Source organism: Balaenoptera physalus (genome assembly GCF_965194825.1).
Source record: "Balaenoptera physalus genome assembly, chromosome: 13".
NCBI classification, from domain to species: Eukaryota; Metazoa; Chordata; class Mammalia; order Artiodactyla; family Balaenopteridae; genus Balaenoptera; species Balaenoptera physalus.
Window position 1 is genome coordinate 96,565,172 of NC_138892.1, and position 13,347 is coordinate 96,578,518.

The 13,347-nt window shown below is 43.5% G+C and overlaps 1 protein-coding gene across 1 annotated transcript; it reads right to left on the reverse strand.

Annotated features, from left to right (window-relative positions):
• Positions 1-12,674: 12,674 nt before the first annotated feature.
• Positions 12,675-13,341, reverse strand: H2AJ (H2A.J histone). Its single transcript, XM_082422001.1, is given in 2 exon segments — positions 12,675-12,854; positions 12,857-13,341. Coding segments are annotated over 2 exon segments (441 nt in total). The 5' UTR covers positions 13,224-13,341; the 3' UTR covers positions 12,675-12,780.
• Positions 13,342-13,347: the final 6 nt, after the last annotated feature.

The following is a 13,347-nucleotide window of genomic DNA, read 5'->3' on the forward strand; positions in this document are numbered from 1 at the left end:
CTTGGCTATGGGGGCGGAGCTTAGGTGGGAGTGGAACTTAGGCAGGGGTGAGGTTTAGGGTGGGGCAGGACCTAGGTGGGTCGGGGTGGGGTGACATTTGAGCGTGGGGCAGGGCCTCTGCTTAGGACCTGCGTGGAAGGGGAGAGGCAGCATGTCCAAAGGGGGGGCCTCTGGCGTGTGGAGTTCCAGAGCTTGCAGGGAAGGCCCTGGGTGGGGTTGTGTGGGTGGGGTTTAGGCCCAGCGTGCTGGCAGGGGTCTCACAGGGGGTCTCCGAGTGTAGAGGTGGGGCCCTGGGTGGGGGCATAGGGGCGGGGCTTGGGTTCTGCACCCCAGGAGGGAGGCTCCGATGGCAGAGGATTAGGCCCGGGAGCCCAACAGCCTCCCTGGTGCCTAAGTGGACAGGGAAAGCACTGCCCACGTTCCCTTCTGTTCCTCTGTGCCCCTACCCCTCTGCCTCTCCCAGGGTCTCCCCCGTCCCCACTGGACCTCTAAGCATGGGTGGGTCCCACTGGGTGTAGGAACTCCTCCCCTCCCCCAGCTGCCCTTCAGGGGTGCTGGTCCCGGAGGTCTGGCCTTTACTTTTGCTCCCCCTTCCCTCCCTCCCACTCCCTCAGGACCCGCGTGGCTGGAGGGGGCCTCGGTGGGCAGAGGATCAGGCCCAGGATCTCAGCAGGTTCCTGGGGGCCCAAGTGGGCAGGGGAAATCTGGCCATGCTCCCTTTTGCTCCTCTGCCCTCCCAATGGTCCCCCAATATCTCCCTTTGGGCGTGGGATCCCTTCCCCTCCGCCAGCCGCCCCTCAGGGGGCCAGTCCCGTCCCACCTCCACTTCTCCTCCCCCTTCACTCTCCCCACGCCCCACATCCTACCCAGTCACTGGGGGTTCCTGCTGTCCCCTTAGGTGTCCATGGTTCCCCATCGGTGCCTGGTAGGTGCCCTAGTTGCACGGAGACACGAATTCTGCATCCTCCTGGTCCACCATCTTGACTCTGCCCTCTCCATTGTATCTTAAATGCCTTTCGTGTGAATCCCATACCATTGAAAATTGGTGATATCCTAAAAAGGTAGTACAGTAATACAATAAGCCTTTTATTTTTTTACAACTGATTTCTTTGATGGATTTTAAATTTTTATTCTGAGATCTTTTGTGTATGTGACTTTTGGAAGTTATTTATTCTTTCAGATTAAAGCAAATCCTGCCAAAGCGGTCTATAGACCACTTTGGAATTATTATTATTATTTTTTAGTATAATCAATGTGGGTCAGCAGGTAAATCGAATCTTTGTTTAGATGCAAAGGTGGAACACAATTACATCATCAAATCAATATTTTAATCTAAGCATAAACAATTACTCCTTGGTATTTGGTGTGCAACAGTGTTCTTGCTTGAAATTTGTGTTTCTTCTTGGTGAGATTTCTGTTTCTCATTAAGGGAGCTGTGTATATAATAGTTTATCATACAAGTCATTTCCTAATATTGCTAGTTTTATCTTCTGAAAATTCTTTTAGCTGGTAAAATCTGGCACATTTCATGTGTTAGCTGCATCTGCAAGAAAGGAGAATCAGTGGTTCTGATTCTAGGGAGATTCTGGGTAGGCATTTGTCATTTACATCATGGTTTTATAAAAATGTTTGTTCTGGTTAGATCACTGCTATGAAATGTAAGCCTGATATAAATCTTCAGTCAGGTATATGGATAAATATTACCATTTCTTTATCCAAGTATCACTTTATTACACATTAATTGCTCTTTAACATCATTTTGAAATTCCTTTAAGGTACTATAAAGTGTGAATTAAGGATCACCACATGGCATGGAATCAGCATAAAGCCCGAGGTGACATCTAAGGTCTAGTTGCAATTCTCATTTTGCATATTCTAGTTTGTGCTCTTTATTAAAATATCTCCCTATTTATATTTAGCTGGGTGACATTTTTTAGTATTAAACTACTTTTTACTGCATTCAAGTCATTCTTCGGATCACAGAAGATGCCACAGTCACCACCCCATGTAGAACTGCACGTTTCTGTCTTGTCCTGAACGCAAACTGGAGCAGGTCTAATACCTGGGAATGTTCCTCAGCCAGAATCAGTTTGGATGACAGGCCTTATGACAGGACTTCTGGAGCTCAAAGCTGTTCCTGAGCAAAGCTGTAGATAACTTTACACATCCAGGTCCTGGGTTCAGGAAGGTATACGTGAGCTGTGGGGAAGCTCTTCTTTACATTCCTGGAAATAAGGACTTTTGGTAAAGGTGGGACCTGGGACTTCTGTGAGACCAAAATAACTTACCTACTCCAGTTCTTTTGTCTCTACGAAGGCCTTGCAGTTGGATGTGAAGGAAGAGTAGGGAGGACAGGGCAAGTGGCCAGGACTGGGTGAGCGGAGGGGTTTTCCTTAATTGGCCTGTTTGTTTTGCTGAGAGTCAATAGCCAGCAGAGAGAGAGGTTGGAGAATGAGAGGGTAATTGACGGTATGAGGTACCTGAGGGTTTGGGGAGGCGTGAGGGAGTACAAACTATTTATTCCGCAGATTGTGATCGAGCGCCTGCTGCGAGCTAGGTGCTAGGAAAGCAGTAGTAAGAAAATCAGATGAGGTCTCTACTATCATGGCTCTTATGGAAATTTCAGGAGATAAACATCAATGTCTATGTTTCTTCTGTCTCATACTTTGAATACAGTATTTACCAATGCTAATTTTTTAAAAGAATTTCTTTTTTTAAACCTGCGCTAATAAACAGTCTGGAAAAAAAAATTCTGAGGTCTGCATGTGCCATGTGCTGGCGAAGACAAACCCATCAGACCTTTATAATATTTATATGTTACCTTTTTATAGTTATTTTTTAAAAATGAAAATGTTTTCTCTGAACATTTAAAAATACTAAATATCAACTGATTACCTTAATGATGCTGCAACCAAATAGAGAAAACATTTTCCTTAGAGAAAAAAAGTTTTCAAAGAAAAAAACCATGGCTCCCCAAATACATGTTTTTCCTTGATCTGTTATCCTATTCAGAGTATTTCCCCTTTTTAGCCGTCTGAAGTCTAAAAATAAGATGTTTTCTATTGTCATTTACCATAATGAATCCATATTTAGTAAGAATTATACCACATGTGCAGGAGATAAATAACTGATATGCAGGAAAATTAACACTTTAAAAATGCTATGAAGTGCAAAAAATGTTTTCAGGACTTTTTGTAACAATATTTTGTGAGGAAAATTAGAACGCAGTAGTGTTTATATCCATTGAATCTCAAGAAAAATTAGAGTCCAAAGAAGAACACAATTAACTACATTATTCATTATCATTGCACCCAGCAACCTTGACCCCAATAAACTGGGGAGTGAGGTAAAGAAAGAAGGAAGGTGACAGCCGAAGTTCAGGCAGGGAGAGGGGAAAAAAGAACATTAGTATAGCTCTGAAATCTTGCCTGGTTTCATGAAATGTACCACCCACAAATGAAAAGGCCATATTATTTTCATGAAGGCCTGGCTTTCTTCAATGAGTTGATAAAGGTTGCCATATTTAGGGACTTATTGTAAAATGAACCCATACCTTCAAATAATGGCTGTTGGCTTTCTTGTGTTAGGAGGGAATTAAAATACAGGCAGAGTACAAATCCAACGTTTGTTCCTAAGACCATTCTTATTACAGAGTAACCCAAAGCACAGGAGGAGGTATTTCTAAATCCATATTTGTACTGAGTTTATCCATAAAAATACATGTTCATTTTAAAAACTTGAGGGTTAACATAAAGAAGTAAAGAATAAGATGAAAGTACCACTTTTATGGAGAAAAACCAAATAGAGCAACAGAAGTTGTTTTAAAAGATGCTTTGTGTTTATTACTTTTTATTTTTGTGTGTTTGTTTCCACTGATAGACCAGAACAGGGATCAGCAAACTTTCCATAGATATTTGGGGCTTTGGGAACTACAGAGTCTCTGCCACAACTACTCAACCCTGCCTCTGAAGTGTGAAACCTGCCGTACAGGCAGGTGGCCGGTCACACTCCACAGCCACGTGGGGAGGGACCCAGGAGAGAGGAACTCTGGACAGGTGGGCCTGTGAGGGAGTCAGGGCACCACTGAAGGCTGGAGGCCCAGCGTGTGTGGTTTCCCCCTAGGGAGGGCCGTGGGAAGGTGGTCCCCTGGGCGAGTCACGGCTGGAGGTCACGCAGGGAATGTGCATTCTGGGCACGTGGCTGGAGTAGAAGCCACCCGGTGTCCTCGCCCCCTCACTGCTGACCCACCACAACGGGGCAGCAGCCTGAGCCGGCAAGAGTCATCCTTCCCTCCTGCAAAGGCCCTCAGTGCCCTCTCCCCACAGAGCCTAGCATCACGCTTCTGTAAGGAAGGCAGGCCCAGAGGAACTCCAACTTCTACCACAGAGCCCGTATAAGGTTGGAATTTGGAGACCAGAGGCAATACCTTTATAACCGGCACACGAGAGCATAAAGAAAATTCAGTCTTTTTACTTCCACTTTCACAACCTAGTTGTAAAATTACTGGCACAAATTCCTTTAACAGAAATCTATGGAATGTTTCTCAAGCTCCTTCTGGCGGGTGGTTAGGCCGTTAGCTCATGTGTATTAGCTGATGATAAAATTTCTGCGTGTCATTTTGTTCTTAAAAAAATCTCAAGAGGACTGCAATTGACTGGCCGACTATGTTAGGGGTTTGTTCAATAGAACAAAGCTAAGAACTAGGAAGTAAGCAAAAAATACTCAGAAACTCTGACAGAGACAGTGGTACTCACTAAAAGATTCCATGTGCTCTTTTACGTTTTCCAGCCTTCTTTGCAGTGAGATTTAAGCATGAACTAGTTCCTCCCCAAAGCAAAAAGTGGGTGTGAGTTCCCTGCACTCCTACCCCACTGCCGCTGGAAGAGACAGGAAGTACTTTTGTATGGCTGGCAAGTGGCATATATATGAAAGCACGGCAGAAGAATAGGCTGGAATCTATGAATTTTACAGACTTCCTTTAAGGTCTACTTTTATGGAAGCTTCAGGAACACAGGGATTCCATCTGTCCTGTTTGCTCTTGCTAGAACACTGTGTATCAAGGGTTTTTGTCAGTGGGATAACCTTTGTCGTGCTAGGAAAGGTCCGGTGACGTTCCTCCCCATAGCAGTGGCTGCCTGCTCATGTTATATTTGTATAACTAAGGGTCCGCCCCTCCGGATCCCCCGTTTACACGATTCCACCCTGTTCTATGCCCCTAAGGAGGATGAACTGTAGAAACTGCCTTAATGGGTTTTCTTACCTTTGGGCATCCATTTAGGCTGGGTAATAAGCACCTTGTAGGAGGAGGAAGGGAGCAAAGTGAGGTCATGGGAATTACTCCCCCGGCCCCTCCCCGATGGTTGCCTTGGGTTAGCTTTTCCTGACTCTCCCTGTCATGCGGGCCCCTCCACACTACCTTCTCCTACCAGGTCTGGTGACCACACCCCTTCACTCCATCAGCCGAGAGTGGTGGAGCCCAGTGGTCGCCAGCCCTTCCATGTGCCTTCCCTGCATCACTATAAGCAGTCCCTTCATTAAACTGTCCTAAAATCACATTTGGGCATGCCATCTGTTTCCTGACAGGATCCTGGCGGACTTAGCACCTGAGAAAATATTCAATAGAAGATGTGTTGAATATATAATATATAAAAGAGAGAGAAGTCACCGAATACAGATAACAAATGTGTTAATATTATAAAACTCCCAGAATAGTGTTTGGCGCATGGTAAATACATGCTTGTTAGAATGACATTTGCTTTTCAGAATGAGACCTATGGCTGTGATGGAGGGGACAGATTGGCTGCAAGGTGACAGACCCCAGGTGGGAAGATGCATCTTTCCCCACTGTAGGGGAAAGATGAAGAGTGCCAGACGACCGCGGGAGGGTCGAGGGGAGGAGTCGAGAGGTCTGTTCCAGAGAGAGAAAGCACAAGACTGGATAAACAATCTGATGTAGGGGATGAGGTAGAAAGAGAAACAAGAACGTGGGGTCTCCAGCTTAGGGCTTTGGTTGCCCGGCAGTGTCGTTAGTCAGTGAATAAAGGCTGTGAAGCTGGCTTATTGAGGGTGATGGTGATTAAGAGCAGGAAAAAGATGACTCCAGCAGCTAACGTTTATGGAACGTTACTGTGTGCCAGGCATTTTCAGAAGTGCTTTACATTAATTTATTTAATCCTTACTACAACCCTGTGGGGTAGCTACTACACATTTTACAGATGTGTCTGTTGAGGTGAAGAATGATTACATAACTTTCCCAGAGTTACACAACTAGGGGAGCAGAAATTCAAACCTAGGTAGTGGGCTGGGGGAGGAGGGTGTGGAATGAAGGAATTGGTCCAGTTTGGAACAGCTGAGGTTGAGACCCCAGTGAGATAACCTATGGCGATCTTAAGTAGGCTGGTGAAGTGTGAAGTTTAGAAGGCAGGCAGGGGATATATACCATAAACACTGACAGACAGGGGAACACAAAAGGGAGAGAGAAAATTGAAGTAGAAAATATAAGGTAATAATCACAACAATAGCAGTAATTTATTGAGCTCTTACCATACACTAGACACTAAATGCTTTATGATAAGGAAAAGATATTATTATCCCACCTTTATGCACGAGAAAACCAAGACTTAGCAAGCTTATAAATAAATGCCTAGATTTTTATTGGTTTGAATGCTTTTTTTCCTGGCATAAGTTCAAATCAGAATAACTGGTTTCTGTTTGGGCTGGACAATGGGAAGCAGGAGATTGGAAGAGGGGAGAAAAGTGAGGTCACGGTATTTACTTAACATATACATTTAAATATATTAAAATTATGTATAATTATATATATATATAAAGTATATATAAATATAATTTAAATTTAAAACAATTTATTATTAGAAATATTGATACATGAACTATCATGTGAAAAATACCAGGACATTTTCACCCTATGTGAAGACACGCAAAAAGATAAATTCAAGAGAAAAAGTTCCTTGATGAACATGAAAGCAAGGGGATGGTGTCAGAGGATTTGGATGTTTAAAGTACATGAATGTGGGACTGAAATACCCACATACAGTGGTTCCCTCTTTTGCGTGGTGCTTGGACACTGCCAACATTCGCCTTGGATGTCTTTGTCTACCTCCGCTGCTCAGCAAGTCCTCTTCTCAGGGTCACGCTTTTTTCTTTAGCTATTGAGAGAGGGGAAAACAGCCCATGACAGCTTGAAACCCTGGCGTTGCTAGGAGTTGGCCTGACATAGCTGTACCATGGTATTACGTGGGACATAAACCATTTCACATGACACCAACAACACACAAGACCATTCCACCGTGAAAAAACAAAACAACACCAAGAGATCTCTGTATCATATATGAACACAAAAACATAAGCATTGTCCAAACCACAAAAATGACCAAACAGCCCCCTGTGTTGGCCCATATGCATTAGCATCTTCACCTATTACAGCTTTAGAGCCTCACTTCCTTCCTTGTACCTGATTAGCTGTATTAAGCTACCAAATCAAAGACTTACCTCTGTTCCCTACACAGTATGGAATCCTGGGCAAAGCCCCAGACCTATATCCTATACACAAACCCGAGCCCTATAACAAATCCTTTCTAATATATTAGACACCTCACATCTCCCCAGTATGTGTGCTCTCTGCTACAAAGAACAATAAACCCAACTTGTTAAACTACAGGTATGTTCCTGGTGGTCTTTGGCTGAAGGGCAAAGACAAAACTATGGATTCAACTAAAGTGCTCATTACTTGGACCAGGACTCTCAACTCAGTAATAGTGTGAACATCTGGGACCCCTGGGCTTTTGACATGAACAAGATAGTTCATTTGACAAGTACTTTAAAACAGAAAGCAAGTAAACCCTTATGAGCACTTTGCTTGTCTGGTTTGCCTAAAAGAAAGATAATTTTGTTTAATGTAGGGCTTATCCCTCCTTTGTTTCCATAATTTGGAGTTAGGCAGTGCTGGCTTTTTAATTGCATGGCTTGATAAAATTATCAAAGACCCCAGTTACTATCCAAACCCACTGTTAACCATTTTTTGTGTATATATATATGTTAAAATGTGTTTTTCAACACCTAAACTTTCTTTCCTCTCCCTGTAGAGAAAACAAAATAAAGCTTTACAGTGATAATTTCGTATCTGCCTGAAGCCAGCCAGCTTCCTTTCTTTTTTCATTTTGTTTTGTTTTGTTCCTCTTACTCTCCATTTCCCTCTCTTGGGAAACTAAACACTTAAACATTAACTAAGTTTGTCAGGGTCAAATTTCTCCTGCTTTAGTCATTCTAAAATACCTACATTGGCTTTATGAATTAATATGTTGCTCTAACACAACATTGTAAATCAACTATAAGTCAAAAAAAAAAAGTTGCCACCATTTCTATAAGTTCTTTAAAATTGAAACTTAAAATTAAAACATTGATTAAAATTAAAATATGTAAAAAGCTGTATTCAAATAAATGGGATGATAACAAAAGATGTATTCTCAAATGGTTCTTTGCCAATATTCTTCTCGGCTTTTTTAAAAAAATGTTTTTGGACTTCCCTGGCAGTCCAGGAGTTAGGACTCCACACTTCCAATGCAGGGGGCACAGGTTCAGTCCCTGATCAGAGAACTAAGATCCCACATGCCGCTCGGCGCAGCCAAAAAATTTTTTAAATTTAAAAAAATAAAAAATAAAATTTAAAAAAATGTTTTTGCTGTCACGAGATATATATATATATATCCCTCTAATTTCTGTATATGCAATGTGAAAATGCAAAGGGGAAAATGCATCTCCATTCCAGTGCCACTGGTAAAGTAAGCCAGCTTGCCAGCGTTCCCTGGGTAGGACAACGTAATAACTTTTAAAGAACATATTCTACTTACATGTCAAAATAAAGACAAATTAGGAAGTGTCTGGGAGCACAGCGATCCAAATTGTGAAAAATCTCCATCCCTTGACGCTCTCCTTCAGTCTGTGTCCTGTCATCTTCTGAAAGGCTGCTCTTCCTCCACAGGAGATTAGACCTCACAGATCCCACACGCCCTGTCAGAGATTCACTTATAGACCTTTCCGTATATTCTCTAGATTTATATTCCCTCTGGATGATTTTACCCATGAAGACCATTGTTAATCATGACTCCCAGATTCTTATCTCCAGGCCAGACCTTTTCCCCTGGATTCACTCACATCCGGCCGCAGGTACATTGTCTTTTGACCCCCATGCTTTTGTGCGTGCTGTCCCTCTGCCTAGAACACTCTGTCGTGTCAGGCTCACTCTTGCACTAGACCCATCTCAGGTGCCACTCTCCCCCCCAGGCTGAGAAACACAGGTGCCTCTTCTCTGTTACTATAATACCCTGAGCATCTCCCTTAACGTGTAGCCTGCTAGATTATAATCATCTTTCTAATTATATGATAATCATTTTTCTTGACAGCCAGTTATCAATCATAGGTGTAACATGTAACATATGCTCAATAAATTGTTGAACGAACAGGTTCCATTTTTAATCTGAGCGGGTGCATTTAACAAGCTACTAACTCCAAACTAGGTTGTCCTTCAAGGAGGAAAAAATACAAATTCAGGTTCACAAAGTTCATTTCGCTATTTACGACTCTCTTTTCTGTTATAGACTGGGTTGTAGATGTCTTATAGCTAGTAAAGCAGCCATTAAGCTTGTTTTATGGTGCGCTAGACGAGAAGTCACAGAATTGCTAGAATGTCAGATGTTTACTAATTTCAATAGGTCCCGTGACTACTGCTACTTGCTCTAAATCCAGTTTCATATACTAATGGTTACTATTCATTGAGCACATTTCTATATGGGAAACTCAGTGCCTTCATTTACATTATCTCATTAACTCTTCCCCCAGATCCACTGATGTAACTATTATTATGCCCAATTAATAGATGAAACTGAGATCTAAAGAGATTGAGTAACATTTCCAAAATCACCCAACTACTAAGGAGGTGAGTGGATTTGAGCCCAAGTCTCATTCCAGAGAGTAAAAGTTCTTAAACACCATAGTATATGACCTTTCAACCATCGGAAGGAGATTTGTGAAGAGTTTGCACATACTTATCACCAATTATGGGGCCAGACTAAACCTGTTGATTCCAGGAAGACAAAACTAAACAGACCAGTTCTCAGGGACACAAAGGCAAGACTGGCTCTGCAGGAAAAAACAAAGTATGAACAAATCCTGGCCAAGTCACAGCTTGCCACACTGAATGGCTTATCTCCACAGGAAAGCGCATGTGTGTATACACGCACAACTATGGATTAGAAATCTACTTAGGACTAGAATTCAGGTCCCACCAGTTTTTGGCCTAAATCTTCTTCCATCAGGTCTCGTGCTTGAAAAAATATTGGCCTTTTAAGTTAACAATCATACATTGGCAAGAACTGTTTGTGCATCAAAGATGCACAGGCTGAACTGATTTGGCAAGGGGTATGCATTTTTAACTGCCAATAAACTATTCAGGTTTAAAAACCCCTCAAAAACAGAAATGGTGAGGGACTGACTGAAGCTTGCAGCAGGGGAAGTATTGAAGGGGAGCCTAAGAATCTCTGGGACAGTGGTGGTCGAGGTAGCATGAAGATGGGGGTCATTACTGTACCTTGTATCTGGCCTGTTTTTATCTTCAGGTAACACGGTTAGACTCCTGTGAATCTTTAGAGGGAAAAGAAAAGTTTTTCTTATAAATGTCTTATCCTAATTTCTTTACCATTTGGTAATAATCTTTCATGTGCCTCAAAGTTTTTAGGAAATTAAGACGTAAATGTCAAAACCAGCACCTGATATACACTTTTTTTTCCTCCACTGCCCATCACTCCACAAAGTGGTAACAATGAGAACTATTCCTAATAATTGGGCATTAAAAACAACAAAATCATATTAACTACAGTTACCTATTCCCTAACCTATAAAGGTAAGTCTATATCCCTGTAGAAAATGGTACTTCTTTCAATTTACTGAGCATCTAATATCTGGCATGCAATAAAGGAACAATCTCAGTCATTAAAATAGGTATTATGTCTATTATTTTCCATATGAGGAAGCCTTCTGAATAGAAGGTGGTAAGTGGAGTAAACAGCTGGACACCTTGGAAACTGCCCTGGGTACATACCCTTGGTATTTTCTCACATTTCACATATTTATTAAAGCATTACTGTGCCATTAATCAACACAACCCCAATAGGCATTGTTGGAATGAGGTCATTACTTTAGGCCTCCTAACAGGGGTATGTGTGGCCTTCAATCTTGATCACATGGGAGAAGTAATCCCAACATTCATTCCACAAGCAACAGAGAGACACAAGTACTAGTGGAAGCTGAAGGGGAATTCTTTCTCTGATAGTAACTTATTTGTTCAGTGTCCTGTCTTCAGGACACTGAACAAATAAGTGAGCTTTAAGAGTCAAAATCTAGTTGGTCTCATCTACAGGTACACCCCCATCACCCATCACCTAGTACTGTGCATGGCATATAGAGACGCTCAATAAATACTGGGGAAGAAATAAAGATAGTCCATGTGAGAAAACGGGCCAAGTACAATACTACCAAGGATGAAAACATACTCTTTTTTTTTTTTTTTTTCCAAGAAGACTTCAACTCTGACTCACAGGAAAGATGAATCCGAAGATATGAAATCTAAACGGGGATCTTTTTTTGTGGACTATGAGGGCCAGGACCAAGCTTGTAGAGAAGGGTCAATTAAGGACAGAATAGGATTGCTAGTGTGTAACTTTCAAATTCCTGATCTGAAATGTGTTTCTCCCCGCATTTATATCATTTGTCCTTGCCTTTTCTCACATCTCACATATTTATTTAAGCATTACTGTGCCATTAAGCAACACAACCCCAGTAGGCATTGTTGGAATGAGGTCATTACTTCAGGCCAGTGGTAGAACATAAGGGACAAGAGGGTGATTTGTTGTTATAAAGCAAAATCAAACCAATTACATTTCCACAGGAATCTAATATGGTGGAGATAAGACCATTATGAAGCTAGAAACTTGAGAAAATCATTTTTAAAGCTCATAAACATATGTAACTCATGACTAAAGGTGCTGCACTGTTCTGCAACATGAGTGTCAGGGGAACAAACTTCCAACCTCGTGACTCATGCTTCCGTACTACATATATTCCTGGATGTTTCCTTCATTTTAAAGAAATGTGAACATAAGCGTGTACATAAAAATATCTGATACCGAAAACACAACAGCTGTCAGGCCAAGAAAAATCTGTTGACACTGTGTCGTCTGAGCCACACTTCCAAGACGGCAAGTTATTTTACCTTTTGAAAAGTATGGCCGGAGAGACAACTTCCTGCCCAAGACCAGCTCGAAGCCACCGTCTCCCTCCTAGAACAGGTTCCTGAACTGCCCAAACAGGGCAGGGGAGCAAAGGCCCTGGGAAGGGAACGTAAAAATAATTCCCCCAGCCGCATTCGCACCTACTCTGTCTCTCCTCCGCCTTCAGGCGAGGAGGGAGAGTTCCCAACTCTGCCCACCTCCAGGCCAGTGGGTCCCTTCTGGTCTCCCTTATCCGCCTTGAGGGTGACCTGCGGACCAAAGCAGCCCAGAAAGTGGCTCAAGCCGACCCACCAGTACCTCCTCCAAAGGCCTCCCGGTTGCCCCCTGGGTCACCCGTCAGGCCCCCGCGATTACACAGTTCTCTCGACCAGACAACTTTCACCGACTTTATTGGCCCCCGACCCTCGCCGCCCATCTCCCCACTAGATCGCGCCGGCCCTCCATAACATCAACCGTATTCAAAAACACTGCGGGGTGGCTATGGAAAGAGCCTTTGCTGGGGAAGCCAGCTCTCCTGTGGCGGCGTCAGGGTCACTTGCTCTTCGCCTTCTGACTCTCCGTCTTCTTGGGCAGCAGCACGGCCTGGATGTTGGGTAGGACGCCGCCCTGGGCGATGGTCACTTTCCCCAGCAGCTTGTTTAGCTCCTCGTCATTGCGGATGGCGAGTTGCAGGTGGCGAGGGATTATCCTGGTCTTCTTGTTGTCCCGCGCGGCGTTGCCAGCCAACTCCAGGATCTCCGCCGTCAGGTACTCCAACACCGCTGCCAGGTACACCGGCGCCCCGGCTCCCACTCGCTCTGCGTAGTTACCTTTGCGCAGCAGTCGGTGCACTCGGCCCACGGGGAACTGCAGGCCCGCGCGAGAGGACCGGGACTTGGCCTTTGCCCGCACTTTGGCGCCCTGCTTTCCGCGACCAGACATGTTTGTCTCTCGCCTAAACCTCCAGCTGTTGAAACAAACCCCAGCAGTCCAGTTCCTAGAGTGGGAGGGCGACGTACCACATCTGAACTACCTCCACCAACACTTTGCTGACACTAGGCAGCGC